The sequence below is a fragment of the Argentina anserina genome, chromosome 7 (assembly GCF_933775445.1).
Source record: "Argentina anserina chromosome 7, drPotAnse1.1, whole genome shotgun sequence".
Taxonomy (NCBI): domain Eukaryota; kingdom Viridiplantae; phylum Streptophyta; class Magnoliopsida; order Rosales; family Rosaceae; genus Argentina; species Argentina anserina.
The window spans coordinates 23,737,359-23,759,762 of record NC_065878.1 but is presented as its reverse complement, the minus strand read 5'-3'; the positions used below and the strand labels follow the sequence as shown (position 1 = coordinate 23,759,762).

Here is a 22,404-nt window from a genome sequence, read left to right as displayed (position 1 = left end):
GCATTTAGACAATAATCACTGTGAAAATAATAAAGCATAAATGTTTCGGTTAATAGTCTGAGTTTGTGTGGTTTGCCGGCTGTAATTTTGTTCCTTTTACTTTCTTATTTCTTGGTCACTCCCGTTTTAATATTTCTTTACATTTTGTTTGCTGTAGTACTCTTGTTTTATGTCAAATTTATCTCTCAAGAGTAATACGGGGGAGTTCGAAAAATTTGTGAAGTTGTTGACATCAAACTGCTTCTCATTGTATATCTCCACTATTATCTCGGTTATAAACTTATAAACAATGAATTTATAGTCAATGCAATTCTCGATATGTTCATATTCGGTTCTTAGAATCAACAAAGAAATATATCAAGTTAAATAGAGGATTAGACGATATAAATTTATTTTTAAGTCTTTTCCAATACAAATTTTATGCTCATCGTATTTAGAAATAATAAATTATGTTACGATTTATTTATGAAGACATCGCAAATTTTATAATTAAGGAACGCAAAGAACTTGCTAGAACATACAAGAAGCAACACAAATTGGTTAGTGGTTAAGATAGGGAGTCGATTAAGCCTAGAAAAGAAGCCCACCGAAACCACAAAATCAAAACCTAAAGGCTTTAGGCGATCGACGTCAGAAACAAGAGAGCTTGAGCCACCGGGAAGCAAGCACTTGGAAGTTAGAAACCTTAGAACGACAAACGTACAATTCCAGAGCTTTTGTCGTTTCGCCTCCCTTCTCTGAATCTCTCTCTCTCTCTCTCTCTCTCTCTCTCTCTCTCTCTCTCTCTCTCTCTCTCTCTGCGCTTGGAAATCTGTGGACGTATCAAAATATCTAAACTTTGTCGTCCACCAATCCCATATCCTATTTTTGCTTTGAGGCCTCCCCTGGTTTTCCTGACGCAAATTCCCAGCCTACGCCACTGCAACGGCGCCGTTCTATCAACCCCATATTACCTCCTGTGTTTGATGCTAGAAATCCCCAAAATCCAAAGAATACGAAGGTGCAAAGTTAATTTGTGTCAAAGTTTCGAGCTTAATTAATTTATATATGACAGTAAGCAGCATGGGTGTGATTGATGCCCTGCATGAGATTTTGGAGATGGTGAAAATAGAGTACACGGACATTGTGATGTTTCTCGGTCCTTTGTGGACGGCTTTTCTTATTGGTATTGTGATTGGTTGGGCATGGAAGCCAAAGTGGGCAACATTTGGTCAGGAAAAACTGTGCTCCTCTGTTTCGAAAGCCTCGGATTTGTCCATGCCTACTTCGCCGGCTAGGTCGACTGTGATGTCACCACCATTGAAAGGGTTCTCATCAGCACCGTGCTTGTTCCAGGGGTATGAAGCTTGGATTATTAATAATGCAGTTCACAATGCAGTGCAGAAGAGGCTTTCCCCCTCACCTATCGAATTTGATGACCAAAGGTACAGACTTTGTTAGTTAACTATCTTAATATGAGAAGTTGTTAATCCGTTGTGTTTGATCCTATGCGTGGCTGAAGAGCTTCAAGAACTGGAATTCTCAGTGGTTTTTTGTACATTTTGTGCAGTACAACACAGATGAATGAGAAGAAGTCTGATGTTGTGGCTCAGGAGGATGTAGAACATCTGTGTCGGCTTGTTGATATGAGAGATGGAGGTCCAACTTGGATACATATGATGGATCGTTCAACTCCAACCATGACCTACCAAGCTTGGCGCAGGGATCCCAAGGTAAAATTGGTTTCTTAATCTCTCACTACTAGGTACTCAGATAGTTCTACAAGGTAGAATTCAATATGAGCAAGCAATGAGGCAATGTACAGCCATGTTGCCATGTTGGTTTTTGTAGAAAGTTGCAATTCTTTGAAAATACTTGAAACACAATCCATGTTACATTGTTTCCTATTCTTCTGTTAGATTGGTCCTCCTCAATATCGTAGCAGGACTGTGTATGAGGATGCAACGCTGGAGCTGTTGAGGGACTTTTTCTGGGATGATGAGTTCCGGTTAAGGTGGGACAACATGCTTAGTGAGGCCACAACCTTAGATGAGTGCCCAACCACAGGAACCATGGTTGTTCAGTGGATAAAGAAGGTGAGATTTATTTTGTATATGTTCTCACTTGTATTCAGTTTTTATGATTTATAAAGATTCTTACTTGCATATGCTTAAGTTGTTTATATCTCCAATACTTGCATCCTGCAGTTCCCTTTCTTCTGTAAAGACAGAGAATACATCATAGGACGCCGAATTTGGGAATCAGGAAGGTTATATTATTGCGTCACAAAGGTATGGGGAATGAATTTTTTGTTTGAAATATATGATCTATTCTCTTTGAATCTTTTCACTTCACTTTCTTTATTGATTGCTGGCGCCACTGCCTTGCAATGCCATATTGAGTTGTGAAATGGGGAGAAACTGAGGACTTAAATTCTTGAAGCAAAAACAGTGCTGTTTTCATTTCTTGTTTGGTAAGATACTTCAATGTTTTGTCTTTTCTCTTGTAGGGAGTACCCTATCCTTCTATTCCAAGGCAAGACAAACTAAGACGCGTGGATGCCTACTACTCTAGTTGGTGCATTCAAGCAGGTAAGCTTATGCTACTGTTCTTTGATTTCATCAAATTAACATTGTAAATGTTCAGAGCTTTGGTTTCATCAGCTCAATATTCAAGTGGCCTTCTTATAATTGTACATAACCTGCAGCCGAATCAAGACACGGCCACGGCCAGCTGACAGCATGTGAAGTTCAACTGTTTCATCAAGAGGATATGGGGATCCCATGGGAAATCTCAAAACTTGCTGTACGAAAAGGAATGTGGGATACTGTGAAGAACATAGAGTCTGGTTTACGTGCTTACCAAAAAGAAAGAGCGTTAGGGGGGATTATTTCTCGGCCTGCATTTATGGCTCAGATCAATACCAAAATAAATCTTGAGTACCTGAAAGCCTCTGCCGGCACTGAGGTTCCATGCCAAACTGCAGAGGTAACTACATCTAATGACAAACCTTTCAGTGGGAACATCCGAAATCTCATCATTGTTGGTGGGAGTATTCTCCTTGCATGCACTCTTGACCGGGGGTTTTTGTTGAAGACAATAGTATTTGGTGTGGCCGGGAAGTTTGGAAATGCGGGGAGGAAATCAAAAGAATCAAGACCAAAGTGAGACTAGATCTAGTCCGAGAAGTTTGATAGGTATTCATTTATCTGCATCCTGAATAATTCCCTTTTCCATGTCTTTATAGGAGAAAAAGAGAACACTATAGTACTATAAACCCTCGTCTTACTCTTATGAGAAAGAGGAGAGGTTTCTCTTTTAGTCGAATAATCAATAAGGTATATGAACCCCTAGAGCTGTTGTATCCAGACAGAATATGGAGACATTTTGTAGCTGGTATATAGAGTATTTACATGAACAGATATTCTTCAGGTTTCCACACTGCTGATTTAGGCAGTCCAGCACTTGTAACTTATTGTAAACTGTTAGCAACAGAGTTTACAGAGTTTCCATTGCCTATGTTAGTCTTATTGTCACTCTGGCTTAACTTCTTTAGTGAGATTTAAGCAATACGTACTGAACTAGACAGATGGGAGTTATTGGCTTTTTGCTCATACCAAGTGAATTCATTGTTTTAACCAAAAAAAAATGTGAATTCATTGTGGTTTTTGTGTTTGTAGTGGGAACTTTCAATCATGATAGACAAGAATTGTAATCCAACAACAGTTGCATTGAGAAAAACAATGTTAGTTGATAGATGAATGGCAACAAAGAAACATAACAGATATTCCTCGTGATTTCTGTTCCTTAATTGAAACTTGGTGGCAGGAAACAGAAAATGCTGAAAAGAGAGTTAACTTCATGAACTATATACAGACTGGAAATAAGGCATGTATTCCTCGGGAATTAACGGCCAACTAAGGTTTCAAAAGAGTCCAAGCCATCAAATTGAGGTGCCAACTTTGGCATTTGTGTGCTACTCACCTCCACCTTGTCTTGTCTCAAAAAAATTTCAATAGATGCTCGAATCCCACCGATTTCCTGATAAAAGAAGTTTATTCATATATAACTCAGAAGATTAGACATATAATTGCACTCTAAGTTCTAACCTTCTGTTTAAAATGGTCTTTGTCAAAGAGGTAAATCCCAGCTCCAGCAGCGACGACGACGAAAGGCAGTGACATATTGATTGAACTCATGGCCATTGCAACTCCGGAAGTTAATTAAGCTATAGTTATCGAGGTAATTGCCTTCTGATTATGATAATGTGTGAATATATAGATAGATTTGAGTTAAGAGAAAACAAAAGGTGAGTAAAGCAAAGGAATCTGAGACGCCTTGGAGGTGAAGACAAGTAAAGAATGGCACCATTCTCCAATAGAAGACGGAACATTAGAAAAGCAGAAACTAAAAGCTGGTTTGGAAGAGAATTGCATGCTGTGACGAATTTTCGAAGGCAAATCCTTAGCTGGAAAGTTGAGGCGAGTGATGTTGATGTTTCTCTTATGTAGGAACTTGGCTAGTAGGAAAAGTGGGGTGAAAGACAACACCCTTAAGTTTTGATCTATACGATTATGAGCTTGCTCCAATATGATCACCACTGATCTGATTAATGGTGTTAAACGGACCGGACCGGCCCTTTTTAAGCGGACTAAAACTGTGTTCCTACTGTATTCGGATCAACCTATTTATTTATTATACCGAGCTCAGGCCGGCTTATTTGCTTAAATATTAAGCTCGGCTTAGCCCATAGTCCAAGTCCATGTCAGGCCGGATCCGTACTGGGCTAAGAAGTGGGTTGGCCCGGCCCATTAACATTATATAACACAATTAAAATAAAAAATATTATGTAATTAGAATATTTGTTTTATATAACTATTTAGAATAATAAAATACTACAACATATTTCATAATTTTATTTCTAAAACAATGACGTTTTCTTCACTACTTGATAATATTTATGAAATATTGTAGTTAAAATAATGAAATAATCAAGAGATTTTAATTTAAAAAGTCTAATATTCAAGTCTAATAATAATAATTGTTTAAATATTAATATAAAATTATGTATTTAAATGACCGACTTATGAATTTATCGTATCCTAACCGTACTGGGCCGAGCTCATGTGCTAATATATCTCGGCTCAACCTATTATAATAATGAGCCCGGCCATATCACTAACGAGTTCGGACTTTTTGACCTATTTGCCACCTCTAGATTGATCATATGCCAAATAAAACATGAACACAAGCCAAGTAGATTATCTTGATCCGAGTATTTAAATTTCACAAACATGACAAGAACAATCATTTGATCATAAAGTATACAGTATACACGCACTTTTTTTTTGGAACAAGTACAAACACATATGTAGGTGCATATACGAGAGCGTTGAATTTGATCATCAGTGAAGAACAATGGTTTCGAAACAGTGCACCCCATCGAGCTCCTGCGCAAACCTTGGCAATGGTGTCCTTGTGTTGCCCTCTTGCTTGTGCTTCTGTCCTTGTTCAGTATCGGCCACCAGGGCCAGAGATGAAGAAGCTTTTACATTTTCACCAGCCAGCTTCGGTTTCTCCTGGTCGTTTTCGATGAAACTCAAGCTTAGATTCTGGATTGTTTCTGACGAGAGCATTGTTTCTAAAACTGGGGTAGGCTCCTTGCATCTAAGATTAATGATTGAGTTGGGCATCGATAGGGGCATTTGAAGAACAAGATAAATATATTTGGACTGATATCAACGCAATAGAAAAGTTCGGTCTATCTAACACGAAATACGTGGATGGCTTAAATTAGTCTCCTGGCCTATATTTCACCAAAAGGGATCGTGATGGTTCTTATCCTATCGAAACTTCCAATCATCTTGGAGATTCTAGACACGCTGAGGAACTCTACAAAGACTTGGGTGGTGTGGGATGCTAGTCACCATCAGAATTGATTATATGAAAGCAAGAGATGAAATACGATCAAATTAAGGCATATAATCCAGTCCATGGCACTAATCAACACCAAAAATGGACAAGTACAAGTCAAATATATGTTCAAGAAATATACAAGATAAAGGAGGCTTAATGATGAGACAACAAAAACAAAGCACAATGCTAACAAGCGACAATGCAATGAAATAGGTTGATAAAACATATGATCGAACTACTTGCTCATCCCAAACCTCACATATTGAACCAAATCAGAGATGGCCTTTTAACCAGTCAAGGTTGTGGTAGTCCACAAGTTCTAAATGGATGCAACAAACAACACAATTCTAACTTTCGATAATTGTCTACTAAACCTCTTGAGCACTTACTTCTAGTCATCAAAATCCATGTACAGAGCCACAATCACATGTCATTAAACAAGCTGATACCAAGCAAAGATGCAGTCAGATATGTTGATTCAGCATATAAACTACTTGCACATCAAAAACCACAAGTATCTCAGAAAATTAAAGATAGACAATTTAATCAGAAAGATCACTTGCCAGTCAACAAGTTATATATAGATATGGATACGCAATAGGCAAAATTATAAACTTTCTAGAATAGGTCTACTAAACTTCTTGAGCACTTTCTTCTAGTCATCGAACAAGCTGATACCCATGTCATCATCACTTTCTTCCTCTGGTTCCTCCTGCATAAGCAGCAAACAATAGTTCAAATAACAATTTGAACAAACAATAACGGTGACCAATCAATGCTACAGGGTATTAAACTATTCACTACGATAATATCGAAATTCAAAGTCAATAATAATCGAAACTCATTCACAACCAATTATAGCAACATATGCCAATCAATACACATAAAACTCGCAATCAAAATCAAATCAGAGAGATACAAACAAATTCTCACCTTCTTCTCCTCAGCCTTGGGAGCAGCGGCAGCAGCAGAAGCCAGGGCATCCATACCTACCGGAGCTGCAGCACCGCCGCCACATCCAACATTCATGGTGAGATCACCGAGATCCTTCTTCTCCGCAAGCTTGGCAAAGAGGTTGGGCCAGAACGCCTCCACGTTCACATTTGCAGGCTTCAGCAGAGTACCAATCTTCTCAGCCTATATACACAATCCACATCGGAATTCAAATTCATACGAATACATGTTATACAAAACTGAAATTGCGATCAGAACTGAACCGAAATTTAGCCGCATTAGGGTTGATAAAAAATTAGGGTTTACAAAAATGAATTAGGGTTTACGAGAATTTCATACAGTGATTGGGATGCCATCATCGTGAAGAATCATGGCGGCGTAGGAGCAGGCAATTTCACCGGTCGACATTGTACCGCAAATGCTTAGGGTTTCAATCTGAGACAAATCAAAATCGAAATTCAATGTTATAAAACAGAAGAAAAAAAATGATAAAGAAGAAGAGAAGGCTAGAGAGAAGAAGAGAGGGACGAACCTAAATGAGAGAGAGAGAGAGAGAGAGAGAGAGAGAGTGAGTTGTATCCTTTTCGTAAAATGGGGTATTATATAGAGGTTGAGAGCGCTGGGGTTTTTTTATTAGGGATATATGCCACGACATTTTGTCGGTTTGTGGATTGGGCTGGCCCTAATCGTTGTGGATCAACTCCTTACTTAGGCTGAGATTTGTTCAGTCCATTTCGTAAGCACTAACTACTTATATATCATCGTAATAAGATTAGTTTGTCTTTAGTAACGTATGTTTTATCTCTGTATAAGTTTTAACCAAAAAATGAAATGAGGAGTGCATGTTGTAAAAATAGGAGTGCAAATTTCAGTTTTCTCTTTTAGTAAAATACACGCTAAATTAACCGATCTGAAAGAGCTGAACAGTTCAAGAGGGAAATTGTGCCAGACTGCCGGGGCATCAGATCGAGGTATTGTTATGTATGCGAATTAGGATCTTTTGAATATCAGAACTTGGTTACAAACTTACAATCTTGTCTTTGTTCGGCTAAAAACCTATGGCTGTTCAACATAATCTGTTTTGTGGCAAGCCATGCATTATTACATTTTTTAATAGGTGTAGAGTATATTTGACATCGCCAGAGTTCTATAGCCTCTCAAACAGCAAACCATACATGTTTGATGTCACACACAATGTCACTTCAAAACTGAAATGAAATGGTTCTCAATTATTCAGAAGGAAAAAACCTTGGACCTCTAACAAATTATGTCTGACAATAGCTCTTATTTATTCAAATAAATATTTAGCCACATCCACGCAGAAGCAATACCAAAATACACGGCGTCTTTCATTCAAGGTAAAATTAAAATCACTAACATTGTCTTTCTTCTGTGGACTAATAAAAACACACACAGCCAGCCATAATCCAAACAAATGAATGTTTGAAGCAAAAGTAACATTAAAAACTAGTCCGCTGAGATATTAGACTCGCTGCACCCAACACCCATACATCACGATGGCTTCCCAAGAGGATCAAGCACTACCTGAAAGCGCCTGCAATTTACCAATCTCAAGTTAGCACTTTGAAACTTCCAACAATGCCAAGGTTTTTTAACATCAAAACCAGCAAAACATTCAGCTTATACGTCTCTAATTAACTATCTATAGAGTCAAGTTTAAACTCAATCCCAGGTAGGCATATCAGAATATATTTTTGAATATAGAGTACGAATGCTGTAGGTCCTTGGTTAATTCAAGGCATAACTACAAAATAACGTTCCAACATGAAGGTGTATATATATAGCAACAATACACTTACCGGGTGGGGGGATCCTGACCTCGATCTCGATCTTGGCCTGCACATGGAAAAATTATAAAAACAACGTACTAGACATTATAAACATAAACAGAATATTAAGAGTATGAGATCCTTATATAACCAAATACCTGGAAGGTTTCACCGGAGATGCAGACCTAGATCTTGATACTGATCTAGAAACAGATCGCTCCAACGAATTGCTGCGTAATATAGAGTGAATCACAAGACGCAAAACAAGAAAAAAATATTTAAAAAATTCAGTAATAGTAAATAGGTTTGCAGACTTGAGCTCAATACCTCCTATTCCTCCTTACACTTCGGCTTCTGCTACGGCTTCTGCTCCGACTCCTAGAGGGACTTCTGTCTAACACTTTAACCTGCCAGATGTTACAAAAACAGTAGCCAGAACTTTGTGAGATAAACCCAAGTCCACTTGTCCAATTTGTCCTTACAAAACCTAAGTCAATTTTTCCAATCCCAATCTTTTAAATTGTCAATTCGTTTCAACCTATAGCTCATTGAGAAGTATAATTCAACAGGTTACAATCAGGCATAAGAAACTCAGAATACCCACACCATCAAGCTTAAAGGCAACATATCATGATATTACACATCATTTAGGCAACGTGCAAACATATAAATAAAATCAAATAAAACACACCCTAGCAAACTTTGACAAAGATAAAGGTTTACCCGAATATAGGATCTTGCCCAAGGATTTTTAAATTCCGTATCATCAAGTTCCCGAACCTGAAAAAGGAAACAGAAAAGTTATTAATCTAAGCGAGTCAGTGTGGAGCTTATACGAGAGCATAAGGTCTTGTAGTTGAACTTACAGCATATTTCATGTCATCATAATTGTTATAATCAACCAAGCCATAAGTCCCTGAACACAAAACAGGAAATCCATGTGTTAAGGAGAGAAACATTTCATAGCATATAAAATTAGGACGTGCTAGTGTTTTTTTTTTTTTTCAAAAGCTCTCAAGTACACAGACGATTCTAAAGTTTTTCTAGACTGTGATGGTATGAAGAGGGAGGACATTTATCTAGTACTAATTATAAATTATTGTTGACCTACATAACCAGTTATCTTTAAAGAAAATTAGAATCAAATTTACATAGAACCTGATAAAAAACAGAAACGAATAATTGCAGAGTCAGTATTAGGCACAAACACTTGTGCTTACCCAATAAGAGGATATTGAACCACCAATAAATTTAAGCAACTAAAACTCAGTATGCATATCTGACTCTAACACTCGAGTGAGATGATTATCAGTTGCCAAAAATATAAAGTAAAAGCTATACCTTCACTGTCACGACAAACCTCAGCAAAACACACATCACCAGCTTTCCGCATATGATCCTGAATTCAATATTTAGTAAGATTAAAAGTATAATACTCAACAAATGGGGTGTACAAGTTTGGGAGTAGACATAGCCAGACCTTCAAATCTTGCCATGAAGCAGAAGAAGGGAGGCCACGAACAATAACTGGACCAAATGCAAACATACAACAATCAGTAAAATATTAAACATAGAGAATTTCTAATGGAGAGCATTTGTTACACGTATCTCATTTATATTCAACTAAGGCATCCTAGAAGTAAGACACACCTCGAAACTCAGAATGACGGGAGACACCATATCGACCCCCACCGCCACCTCCTCTGCTACTACCACCACCACTATATCCACCACGACGATCACTAGATGGTGGGCCTCTACTACCACCATGGGCAAGCTCAACCTGTATTGAAGACAAACAAAGAAATAAATAAACCATGAGAGACCACAATCCAACATAGAAAAATAACGAAAGTTTATACAAAAGGAACTTTTTAGTACCCTTAAACGACAACCATCAAAGTTGTACCCATCACGACCCCTTACTGCATCTTCTGCATCGCGAGAACTCTCAAACTGAAATCCAAATATACAATCCATTTATGAACTAACAGGATTCTTTTAAATATATTTAAGAGGACAAAGAACTATAGCTACCTCAACAAAGCTATAGCATGGGGGGCGTGGTGGAATCTTCAACTCAATATCCAAAATCCGGCCATACTGCAGAGGAAAATCAAGTTTAGAATGCCAACCACAGAGAAATAAGACAATTCATATCAAATAAGTCTCAAGTGTTCTATACACGGAAAGAAAAAATAGGTTTTAATAAATAAGTGCTAAAGAACTCTCTCATATGTGATATCAAAAGATACTATCATGGACCGATAAACATTTTGCATCAAGGACTGACACGTCCTGTTATAATGTTCTATATAAAATTAAGCTTGTTCTCTCTCCGTAAGTCAATCATGGAAATGAACTTGTGCGCTTGCTCCAAGAATAATGTGCAACATATAGAATCAGATTCAATTCCAAATATAAATTGTCAGTTATGCTTCTGCTGACATAGCAAAACACAGGGTGTAACAAAAACCAATACATATAAATGAAGCTAATATACAAGCAACCAATATTTAGTAATTCAGTGACAACCTTGTAGAATATATCTTCAACCTCCCGTTCTCTTATATCTGAGGGCAGGTTGCCGACATAGATTGTGCGAGAAAACCGTCCACTCATACTTGAGACCAAAAAACTGGCCGCTGCAAATTTTCTGCAATAAAAAAAATACTTTGTGTGAATGTTACAACCAACAATTAGTAAAAATAACGTGCTAGGTTGGTAATGTCAGCTTCATATACTCTGTCAACAATAAAGAAAAAAGAAAACCAAAACCAAACAATGAAGCAAACCAAGAGAGCAATCCTCGAGGTGAGCCGTGCTCCACAAGCTCCATTGCTCATTTGCTCCAAGATGCTCCAAAGCAAAACATATATATTGAATTAAAATTTGAACTCCTCATCCTCTCCAGAATTCACTAGCAGATGTATAGCTCTTCTGAGAGTGAGCAAGAATCTCCAATAACAAAAAACTATACTCATAACTCCAAAATGATTCTCCCACTCCCTCTCTAAATCCCTATGTATGATTGCAAAGCTCATAATTGTCCAAGCGCTTGGCATCTATCATAAACAAAGCATCCGTGTCATGAGATCAGGCAAGATTGGCATGCATTTATGTACTTTACCTTATTCAGCTCTCTAAAGAGCATTGGGAAACAAGAACAAAAACGACAAAAACCCTAGAAAACAAGTTCAATTGCTCTCAAGTCTCCCATTACTCGTTGAATTTACGCACCAATTACCAGTTTTATAATGACTATGTTTCCGATAATGATGTGTTTTCCTACTTCCCCCACTCAACTGCTAATCAGCTTCTCAACAAATTTTAAACACAGCTAAAACGTTGTCTTGGCTTCTCGAACAATAGCTCATCTTTTAATCAATATTAAGTTGAAAATAAACCTAATTCGCTGCCATAATGTAGAGCAAGAACTAAGCCATAAGAACACAAATGCAGAATTCAATGAAGAACCACCAACATAATCAAGGCCGATATCATCACCAATCAAACCTACAATCCCCTAACGCAAAGCGTAATGAAATCTCGGCTACCTAGCTCAAATACCGTCTAGAAATTCACCTGCTTCGTATGAAAACCCTAACCAATAGTACAGAGAATCGCAGAACCGAAGCAAAATCAAAACCCTAAATTAGGTTAATGAGTAGAAATTGAAGAGGGGAAGAGGACGAATATCACACCGGAAACAAATTGGAGAATCTCCGGAGCTGAAGAACGCGGTGCTGAGCAGTACCGGCGCCTGAGAGCCGTTCGCGCTTGAAAACTTCGAACTGCCGAGAAGAGAGAGAGAGCTAGGGCAAAAGGGCAAGTAGGCGATACTGATATATGCAAATGCTAAAGTGGGCCTAATTTCTCTAGTCCCCATTTTGGGCCCAAAAGTGAGTTCTAATATAGTTTTTTTTTTTAAAAAAAAATTTGATAAAAGTCATCATTTGGCCCGTTGATAATCTGGCTCAGCCCGGTCAAAGCCCAGTCATATGGGTATAAAGCCGGGTAGAGGCCGAAGGTTCAAAGTCTCGACCCGACCCTAAGCCCGGCATGTTGGAGCCCATAAGGCCAAAATTCGGCCCGGTCTTAAAAACCCCGTCCAAAGCCCGTTCATTTTTAAAATTAATAATTTTATATGTATTTATTTGTTATATATGTTAATTAGTTAAATTATTTTGTTATATTTCTTATCTTTTGTACTATATTTAGTTAAATAATCATCATATCTCATTTTTTTTTTAATTTTTAATAAAAAATATATATTATACATAAAAATAATGGACCCGGCCCGACCTGTTAAAAAGCCCAACCCGGCCCAGCTCCACCTGAAAAAAAAAAAATTAAAAAATTCGTCAAATCCCAACCCGGCCCATTGCCGACCCTTAGGGTGAGCTACCACTACGGAACTAGTAGCAATTGAGGTATGACCGTATGACCCCTTCCCAAGAGATATTTTAAGCTGGGTTCGAACCAATGACCTTTTATTGCCCGGAGAAATTTTACAGCGTCCTCTAATAGACCATTCTCATTAGGCGTTTCAGGCCACCACATAAGTCGAAAAATAGTTGCGTAAACATTAATTAGACCCTCGTGGAAACGAACAAATATAAGTTCTTCCCATTTGGGTAGGAGCGTAGGCTACTGTGGTGGAGACCATTGAGATATGACCTGATTGGCTAATCCGTCAAAGTATTATGTTAAAAAAGTTGTGGGTTAGATACCCTAAATGCAAAGGTAATATTAGATCACGAATTATACAACATTTTAAACCCTTGTATATACATATGTATGTCTTCTTTGTCTCTTACGAATCGTGATTGTTAGATCGAAGTTTATAACAACCTTCATAATTAAGTTTGCGAGAGTTTAAGAAGGCACGCAATAATACATACGCACGTCCAAGATAAAGATTCGAGTATTGACGCCTCCTTGATTATTGCCTAGTCTCGTCAATTCAAAGTTGCAATTGGCTTCTCGTTCTTCTTCAACCTACTCCACTGGGGAGGAGGTTTTCAACGTTTCTGACTTGAAAACATATTCCCCTGTGTTGACAATTTGAACAGAAATGCACCCCTTTCGATATTGGAATATCGATCAAGTTGTGTGTCGCTCACATTCAAGACCATCCACGTCGTCGTGTTTTTGTTTCTTTAATCCATGCACGCGTTTGCTAATTGAGTCGTGATAGGAAAAAGCTTAATTACCTTTCACTGCATTCAGCTATTGCTTGCTGATATTAGGAAATAGGAATCGAAATGGGAATAGCTGTGACCCGGCAGTGTTTGAACAAGTCTGATCATCCACCAATCCACCCTTACCCGAATAGAGTTTCCAAGCAGATGTGTGCGTACGTAATACATGTATAAATGCATATTTTAACATGAATCATTTACCATTCACCGCGTTTTATATCGTACTAATTTATTTGAGCAAATTGTATTGAACAAATTTAGGAAATGAGACTGAAGTTAATTAAAGCCCCACGTTACCCGTCCACAACAAAAATGAATGGTTGTCAATTTAGCTGACTAGGGGTGGTCCTCGCATGAATCAATCTAGCTAGATCAAATATGAGAAATGCCAAACTATTTACAAGAAAAATATGATGGACTTCACTCCAACTTATGTTGCTTGAGAAGGCAATAATAAATTGAAAACCTACGTACTATTGGTATGGATATATGGAGTATAATTAGAAACTTAAACAATGCGTGCATAGATCACCGATTGTAGTAGTACGTTAACGGTTTTCATTTGTCATATAGGGAAAAATCTATTGTGCGCGGCCGTATGCAGCAAATTCCTGCAAAAACCTTTATTCTACACCCATCGTGCATTTCACGTGCTCCTTCTTTTTGCCTACAAAATTCTGTTGTATGTTATACATGTATGTACAACAAATGAACCGTCATATGGGAATAGGAATATGTTTTGGTTTTCATTATCCCTCTATCCATGTCAGTCAAGGCCATTCCCATACAAGAATATTGATTGGAAGAATTGATTCTAATAGACCAATATCCTTTTGCCCTCTTGTAGAGGAATCGATAACAAGGCCAGTTCTTAATTTCTCCAACAATTGGTAGCCGACCATATATAATATGTATGCAAACACAAAGAGTATAATCACTCGATGGTTAAGAAGATCATTGTTTCACCAATAAGTAATGAGTTTAGTGATCAAATGATTGATCGGAGTAGTTAAATATGAACTAATTAAATAAGTTTCTCTTACGAGTTATTTTCATATTGTATAGAGATACTGTAGATTAATGATGTGCCACATGAACACGGATACAGAAATGTACAGGGTTTATACACTTGTATGGTTTTGAACATGATATTGATGTGATGCCTTCTCAAAGATGTGACAACACTGCCTCAGTAAACTATCAATAACAATCTACAACATAAGACTGTTCCTCGATGACATGATTATTTGCTTATCTTTACATTCTGTACATAATGCAAACACAACAAGATCGATTACTTTCTAGCCTTAAGTGTAAAACCTTAATATTCAATTGTTACATACAACGTGGAATGCGATATAATCTAGACTCAAAAAGAGTACGGACGAAATGAAATGAGACGAATAAGAGCTCTAATTAACTAATTACTGCAGGAAAGCAAGAGTGTATGTGATTAAGAAAGATATCACTTAACTACAATAAGAGAGTACGTATGACATTGTTATTATAATTCGATCATGTTCCTACATATAATGACTTGTTTAAGTAACTGAATATATACATGTTAGAAAACAATGAAATATATATATATATATATATATTGTAGATATATATATATATATATATATATTGTAGATATCATTGAATTTGCATTAGGGGACGTCTAACACAACGAGAATTATATAAGGGTCCATTTTCGAATAGTGAAAATTGTTACCTAGGTTTTTGAAGTCTCTACCATAGACAAACGAGCCGAACTTCTTCAAGCACATTAGATTCAAAGTTTGTTTTTTTTGGTCGAAATTCAAAGTTTGTTTTAATGAACGAGAAAACTACGAAACAAGTTAAACTTGATTAAACCAACCAAAAAGCTATTAAGTATTGCTTCCAAATCTCCTTCCATTGTCAACGTCTAACTGCCAAGCATACTTTGATATAACAACCTTTGAGTAATCCTGTATAAAAATTGGCCAACAAATTTCATCCCAAAATGTCTGTATTGAAATCACTCTATTTTTCGATTAAGTTAAAAATTATATCTTCAACGCTGATAAAAATGAATCTTTATCATTAACAATTTACAAGAGAATAAAAATGAAACAAATTAAGAGAATATCTCATCCTTCAAACGAAAGTTGATACTCTATTTATTTCATTAAATATCAAAGCAAATATGGTAGTCAATTTGGAGATAACTCATTTTGGTAGGAAAGAAAAATAGCACCAAGTATATCCAAATACTTGAAGTTTATTTCCATCGTGCATTTATGTAGGTCACACATCCATCACGTATGTCAACACATAAATAAAAATCAAGATCATCATAAAACACATGTTGTATTTGCTAAACCAAAACAACAAAAGATAAAAAAATATAAAAAGGTCTCAAGGGTTGGTGGGTATTCTTCCCATTTCATCAAAGCAACAAATCCAACAATATATATCATCATCAACATTTTGGTACGTTGTGAAAGAAGAGAAGGTCCAAAAAGGCAGTGCCTGCGTAATCGGACGATCCCAAGCGCCAAAAAACACAGACCCTTTTCCTCTCTCTATCTATCTATCTCAAACTCTCATCATCAGTGAGTGTGTGTATATATATTTATTCCTTGGAATAATTTTTTTTATATATAAGCGAGAAATAAAGAGAATAAAGATCTGTTCTTTTTTTTGGTTACAAGAATAAAGATCTGTTCTCTGTGCTTTGTTTTACCAAATTTCACCTTTATCAAAATTGCAGTCTTTGCAGACCCTTTTTTTTCTGCTTTGCCTTTCTCTCAATCTGTTATACTAAAAGAGATCTTGAGGTGGGCTTTTGTTCATTTCAATGGAGTTTGTGCTCTGAAGTCTAAACCAGCCTCTCTATCGCTTTCTCTATATCTGTTTCTGGTAAACCCAATATAAAACTGATCCCTTTATTATGTGTCTGAATTTAAAACCAAGATCATCATCAAGTTTTTTTTTGGTTTGTAAGTTTCAAAATTCTGATCAAAGATTGTATTTTTCAGGTGATTTTGATCATAAAGTTTCGAGCTTTACAGTGTTTCGGATCAAATAAAGGGCTAGAAGCACCATGGCTGTTGCTGAGAATGCACCCAGTTTTGATAACTCATCGGAGTCCAATGCCCAGAACGATCTTGAAAACCCAAAACCCAAAATGGACTCGTCGGCTGTTGTGAGTGTTGAGCCCAATTTACAGTCCAACGGTGGTGACGATGATCAGAGTTGTGAGCTGGACAAGAGCCAGGAGGAGGGTTTGTCAGACCCCAACAGCAACCACAAGGCTCAAATGGGGCAGATGCAAAATGGGAGAGAGTCCAATGGGGTGGCTGATGATGATCATCAGGTGGTGAAGTCTGGTGGGTATGGGACTGATCAGAGCTCTAATGGGGATGAGAATTACAAGAGGGATATGAGGGATTTGGAGGAGTTGTTGTCCAAGTTGAATCCTATGGCTCAGGAATTCATACCTCTAAGCCTTGCCAACAACAACAACAACCAGGGGTATGCTCTTCCTGGTGGATTTGGCTATACTAACAATCTGGTGCTGCACACCAATGGAATTGGATTCATGGGCAAAAGGGTACGTGTGGATTTATCGAATTCGTCCATAAAGTTTTGTTTTTTAGAATATTTGGTGATCGTAAATTTCTGCTATATTTTTTTTTGAGATGGTTTGGTTGTTTTACGATGGAAATGCATATGAGGTTTTATTTGAGTATAGTTTCATCAGGTAGTGGATAGCTAATTGGGTTTTTTTTTTTAAATTTTATTTCAGCAGAAGAAGAATGGCTATAGTAATCAAGCAAGGAGAAGGAACTATTACAAACTGAGTTTGGCGCAGAGAGAGGAGATGATTAGGAGGACTGTGTATGTTTCTGACATTGACCAACAGGTAAGTGTAGTTTGGTGGTTTGTTTTAATTTCTAGGGCTGCTATCTGCCATTGCAGTTAACATGTGCTTTTGTACAATTGTCACTCTCTTTCCTGCATCATCAGGTTACTGAAGAGAACCTAGCTGCTCTGTTCATTAATTGCGGACAAGTAAGCAGTGTTTATATTTTCCTCATACGTTATTGTTCATAATAGATGGTGCCATGATCTGATGAGATTTTCTGTCTGCTTTTGAAGGTTGTAGACTGTCGTGTATGCGGTGATCCTAATTCTGTTCTTCGATTTGCCTTTATTGAGTTTACAGATGAAGGTATTATCAAAAGCTATTAACTTCAACTAGTTATTGATGGTTCTTTGTTGTGTAATAATAAGTTATTAAGTCAACCAATTTATGATGCTCGCAGAAGGTGCAATGGCTGCTTTGAGTCTGTCAGGAACCATGCTTGGCTATTATCCTGTAAGAGTGCTGCCTTCCAAAACTGCAATTGCACCTGTCAACCCAACATTTTTGCCCAGGGTGAGCCCTATATGAGACTTCTTCCTATTTGTGATTGGCACACACGAAGACACACACACATCTATCTAGAACCTGTTTATTATGTGTGATTCATTTTTTCATATGCTGATTTATATTTGTTTATGTGTTGCTTGACTCTTATTGGTGTTAATCTATTCAGTCAGACGATGAACGTGAGATGTGCTCAAGAACTATATATTGTACTAATGTTGACAAGAAGGTAGCTTTTCAACTTTAAATCCGGGTTAGGTGGTTTCAGACCAGAACTGGTCCAGCTCACTGAAAGTTTTTCACTCAATGCAGGTTACTCAAGCAGATGTCAAACTGTTTTTTGAATCACTGTGTGGAGAGGTTGGTATATCTATCGCTGATTATGTCTGCTAGAATTGTAACACTGTCTTATGAACTTCATATAATCTCTATTTCTTTGGATTGCATAAGATTTCTGCTAAAATTGTAAACTAAGACAATATTCTTCTTCCTGGATTGATAGGTTCAACGCCTGAGGCTCCTTGGAGACTATCATCATTCCACTCGCATTTGTTTTGTTGAGTTTACAGTGGTAATGACACAGTGACTTTAATTCATGCTGAAGTTTTTGTTACTCGTACCTTACTGTATTGTGCTCTCTTTGTGCATGTTTCCCCGCCTTCCTCTATATCAGTAGATCTAGTACACAATTTATGATGACAAATTTAGGTGATTTTGTCCAATTACTGTTTTGCCCCTTTCTCTAGGTCTATTTTAAATACAATAGTTGCTTGACCTACTATTCTAGAGTGAACCATCTTGGTCATACATGCCAGTGATCACAAAGTTTCAAACTTCAAAGATGTTAGTTTTGGATCCACAAATGGGGATTGTAGAGATAGTGGAAGGTCTATGATAGTGTCGAACTTGGTACATTAATGAGTTAGCAGTGTCTAACTTGGTGCACAAAAGACTTAGCTATCTTGGTTATATGTATCAATTATGTAACACCATTGAGAGTACTGTTGATGAACAAAAAACTTAACCATTATTGATTGTTCCATTAACCCTGCTGTTGACTGAAGGTCATTCTTGTCAGGTTGTAGTTCATTTTAAAAAATTGTATAGGCTGAATTAACTGTATTTTGTTAGCCCATGTCTTACCTAAGAATTGACTAGGGAAAGGTAAGAAGACTGCCGCTTGAACAAACTTTATAGGGTACTCTAGTTTGCAGTGGACCTCAATATTCAATGTGGGCAGATCTCATTCAATGTATACTTACCTGTATCATCTTGTATTTGCAAGCACACTGTAGGTTTTGTTTGGTAAATATGAGAAAGCACAATGATTTTCATTAATTCTTCGTTAAGACTGATCCTATCATCAATATCTCTTTAAATTGCTTCAAAAAGTACTGTTTTTTCCTTTTACTATATATCTTGTTATATTCTATGTCAGCAATTATATTAATAGTAATCTGCTGTTTGCCTCCTGTTCCTTACTCTTTCCTTTCACATTTGTAGGCTGAAAGTGCAATTGCAGCTCTTAATTGTAGTGGTGTAGTTCTGGGATCACTGCCCATAAGGTTAGCAATGCGTAGCTTAACTTAATTTATTCTCCACATGCTCCCTCCTTGTAGGAACAACATAATTTGGAACTCTCGTTCAATTTTTATGTCATGTGTGCAGGGTCAGCCCGTCAAAGACACCTGTGCGCCCTCGTGCTCCTCCTCGCTCTCCATCACAGTAGACCTGCCTATCGTTGCTGGACTAATTTCCCGCTGATAGATATATTTATATATGCAGACATAGATACAGATATGTCCACGTATTTGTATTTATCTATGCTTCTGTTCGTCTGGTTGCTGTTGGGTACCTTTGTTACCTACAACTACTATAGGTTACTTGTGGATTATTTTGGTTTTGTAGAGTTGGATGGAATTCTGAGGCGCTGAATGATTTTATTTATCTTGCACATTATGAGGAAATCTGGAGGAATGGTGCCCGAAATCTTTTGCCTTTTGATGTTTCTCATGACCAAAAACTGAAAATATTTATGATTATCTTAGGTGCTTTACTGAATCTCATTCTAGTATTATTCTTCTTGCACTGGCTGGTTCTGTATTTCAGCACAGTTTAGGAAATTCTGCAGATGTTAAAAATTTATCGAATAATTTAATAAAAAGGTAAATCTTGACATAATCTTCAAGACGAAACAGTGGCCTGCTTTCCTAATTAGGGATCACTGCTTTCTTAATTAGTGATCTTGGTTTTCTAATTTACGTAGTTATGTCCCCTAAAGATTCAATGTAATATTAATATGCTTTCCTAGGTCATCCCCTAAATCACTATATGTAACTCTGAATTGAGTTCTTTCCTCATCTTTACTTACGAAGTCTTTTCCAAGCCTAGGTAGTTCCTACTCGTTTCCTCATCTAGATGGGGTGTTTTCTTGATCTGTTATTGGATTGCTTTGGGGGCTGCTTTGGTATCCAACCTCATGACCGGAGACGGAGCCCTAAAGTCTCTATGAATGCTTTGGAGCCACTGAAGGAGAAGGAAGGAAATTGCAAATCTCCTTGGTCGTCCTGATCTTGCCCACACCGAGACCAGTCATTACGAAGATGTAATATTAGACTGTGAAGTTGTTAGGAACCCGGGTGACATTCAAGTAGAATGTGACTCTCACATTGATATTGTGAAGAAGCAATCTTTGTTTGATCAGGTTATTCTTCCACTACGGAGGCCTGAGCTGTTTCCTCACGACAGTAAGCTCCTCTGTGATCCACAGAAAGGAGTATTTCTCCACGGACCACCGAGCAATACTGGCAAAGCATCTTTGCTTGCTACTGCCAAATTCATAGCAAAAGAGTCCGAAGCCGTCTTCATCGATGCAAGGAAGATGGCAAATCTGCTCATGACTAGTTTCAGAGATTATGATGCTGCACAGAAGCGGCAACTTCTCGGTGCTGTGTTTAGCTTGGCTTCTAAACTACAGCCTGCTGTCATATTTATCAATGACATGGATGGTTAATTTCTTGGGGCAACTCTCCCAAACTAATATGAAAGATGAGTTCATGGAATTATTGGATGGCTTTAATACTGACCAGAAGCACGAGCATGCTCAAGTAATGGTCCTAGCTGCTACTAGCAAATGTAATGGCGCATCACCGGAGCTTGACGAAGCAATAAAACGGCATCTTACTCGGAATTTGGAGATTTGGATGCCACGGAAAAAGGAGAGAGCAAAGATACTGAATTTGATTTTGAAAGGTGAGAGAGTTGAAGACAATATTGATTATGACCACATAGCTGCATTGACCGAGGGCTACGCAGGTTTAGATATTCTCCAACTTTGCAAGAAAGCAGCGTACATTCCTATCAGAGATCATCTACAATATGAAGAAAAGAGTGGAAGTAAACAATCGCTTCATTGTCACAGTCGGATTTAGAGAATGTGGTGATTGTACAAGAACAAGTTGTTACAGCAAGCGAAACGAATATCAGCGTTACTGGATCAGACTCACAATGAGAAACACCATCACCAGCTGAAAATATTAATGAGCTCTCTAGCCCTTTCTGACAGAGGTAAAGATGACAGTAATGTAATGGAACAGACAAACGGAGAGCCGCCAAATGACGAAAGCAGGGAGTGGCCGGATTCGAAGAGACACATAACCTAATGTATCATGTATGGACGTATGGCCGTTGGCCTAAACCATGTATAGCCAAGAAAATTATAGTTAGTTATAATGACTTAGAGACGCATTGCATATGACTTGAGCCTGTGATAGTATATTTGTGAATGCTCATCATTAGTTATATGTGAAGGTATATTGTGTTGTTTCACTATCTTATTAATTCTGGCAACGTGTAAATAGCTAATTATTAACTGTGTTCTAGCGACGCATTACTTTCTCCTATGATCTGCATATCTTTTTGCTGCGATTTCACTTCTATTTTCCTCTATGTTCTTCCTAACAATGTGATCATGAGTAATTCATGACTGACATGACAATAAGTTAACTAGCTAGTGTTATCGAGGACTGGATGTCCCAAGATTAGGGGTGGGCGGTTCGGGCCCAAAAGACCGAGAACCAAACCGATCGGACCGATCAAACCCAAATTGGGCCGGGTTTGGAGCAAGCAGAAACCGAACCGAGAGAGAGACTGAACTGAT

The 22,404-nt window shown here is 37.6% G+C and overlaps 4 protein-coding genes and 1 pseudogene across 7 annotated transcripts; 3 read left to right on the top strand and 2 right to left on the bottom strand.

Moving 5' to 3' along the window:
* Positions 1-601: 601 nt before the first annotated feature.
* Positions 602-3,482, top strand: LOC126802682 (uncharacterized). Its single transcript, XM_050530349.1, has 6 exons — positions 602-1,424; positions 1,550-1,712; positions 1,899-2,075; positions 2,187-2,270; positions 2,489-2,570; positions 2,687-3,482. The coding sequence occupies exons 1-6, from the start codon at positions 1,048-1,050 to the stop codon at positions 3,145-3,147; spliced, it is 1,344 nt and encodes a 447-aa protein (XP_050386306.1). The 5' UTR covers positions 602-1,047; the 3' UTR covers positions 3,148-3,482.
* Positions 3,483-6,471: 2,989 nt separating this feature from the next.
* LOC126802873 (60S acidic ribosomal protein P1) lies at positions 6,472-7,401 on the bottom strand. Its single transcript, XM_050530579.1, has 4 exons — positions 7,382-7,401; positions 7,189-7,284; positions 6,829-7,032; positions 6,472-6,607 (listed from the first exon to the last, which is right to left on the bottom strand). The coding sequence occupies exons 2-4, from the start codon at positions 7,255-7,257 to the stop codon at positions 6,551-6,553; spliced, it is 330 nt and encodes a 109-aa protein (XP_050386536.1). The 5' UTR covers positions 7,258-7,284; positions 7,382-7,401; the 3' UTR covers positions 6,472-6,550.
* Positions 7,402-8,058: 657 nt separating this feature from the next.
* On the bottom strand, positions 8,059-12,454 carry LOC126804103 (serine/arginine-rich splicing factor SR34A). Of its 2 annotated transcripts, XM_050531878.1 has the most exons (14): positions 12,344-12,454; positions 11,435-11,704; positions 11,175-11,295; positions 10,677-10,742; positions 10,521-10,595; positions 10,290-10,422; positions 10,120-10,166; positions 9,981-10,038; positions 9,506-9,555; positions 9,363-9,419; positions 8,967-9,046; positions 8,798-8,869; positions 8,670-8,706; positions 8,059-8,404 (listed from the first exon to the last, which is right to left on the bottom strand). In XM_050531878.1, exons 3-14 carry the CDS (start codon positions 11,259-11,261, stop codon positions 8,384-8,386), a joined length of 783 nt encoding a protein of 260 aa, XP_050387835.1. In that variant the 5' UTR covers positions 11,262-11,295; positions 11,435-11,704; positions 12,344-12,454; the 3' UTR covers positions 8,059-8,383. The 2 variants fall into 2 exon arrangements, with proteins under 2 accessions (XP_050387835.1, XP_050387834.1); XM_050531877.1 differs by lacking the exon at positions 11,435-11,704 and having other exon boundaries at positions 12,344-12,448.
* A 3,820-nt stretch (positions 12,455-16,274) lies between these two features.
* Positions 16,275-20,237, top strand: LOC126804045 (polyadenylate-binding protein-interacting protein 12). 3 transcript variants are annotated; one of them, XM_050531802.1, is made up of 11 exons: positions 16,275-16,425; positions 16,852-17,426; positions 17,622-17,738; positions 17,843-17,887; positions 17,975-18,047; positions 18,142-18,254; positions 18,415-18,474; positions 18,558-18,605; positions 18,748-18,816; positions 19,749-19,810; positions 19,914-20,237. In XM_050531802.1, the coding sequence occupies exons 2-11, from the start codon at positions 16,917-16,919 to the stop codon at positions 19,972-19,974; spliced, it is 1,158 nt and encodes a 385-aa protein (XP_050387759.1). In that variant the 5' UTR covers positions 16,275-16,425; positions 16,852-16,916; the 3' UTR covers positions 19,975-20,237. The 3 variants fall into 3 exon arrangements, with proteins under 3 accessions (XP_050387759.1, XP_050387758.1, XP_050387760.1); XM_050531801.1 differs by lacking the exon at positions 16,275-16,425 and adding an exon at positions 16,446-16,732; XM_050531803.1 differs by lacking the exon at positions 16,275-16,425 and adding an exon at positions 16,449-16,732 and having other exon boundaries at positions 17,625-17,738.
* Positions 20,045-21,756, top strand: LOC126803869 (uncharacterized; annotated as a pseudogene).
* The last annotated feature ends 648 nt before the right edge of the window (positions 21,757-22,404 follow it).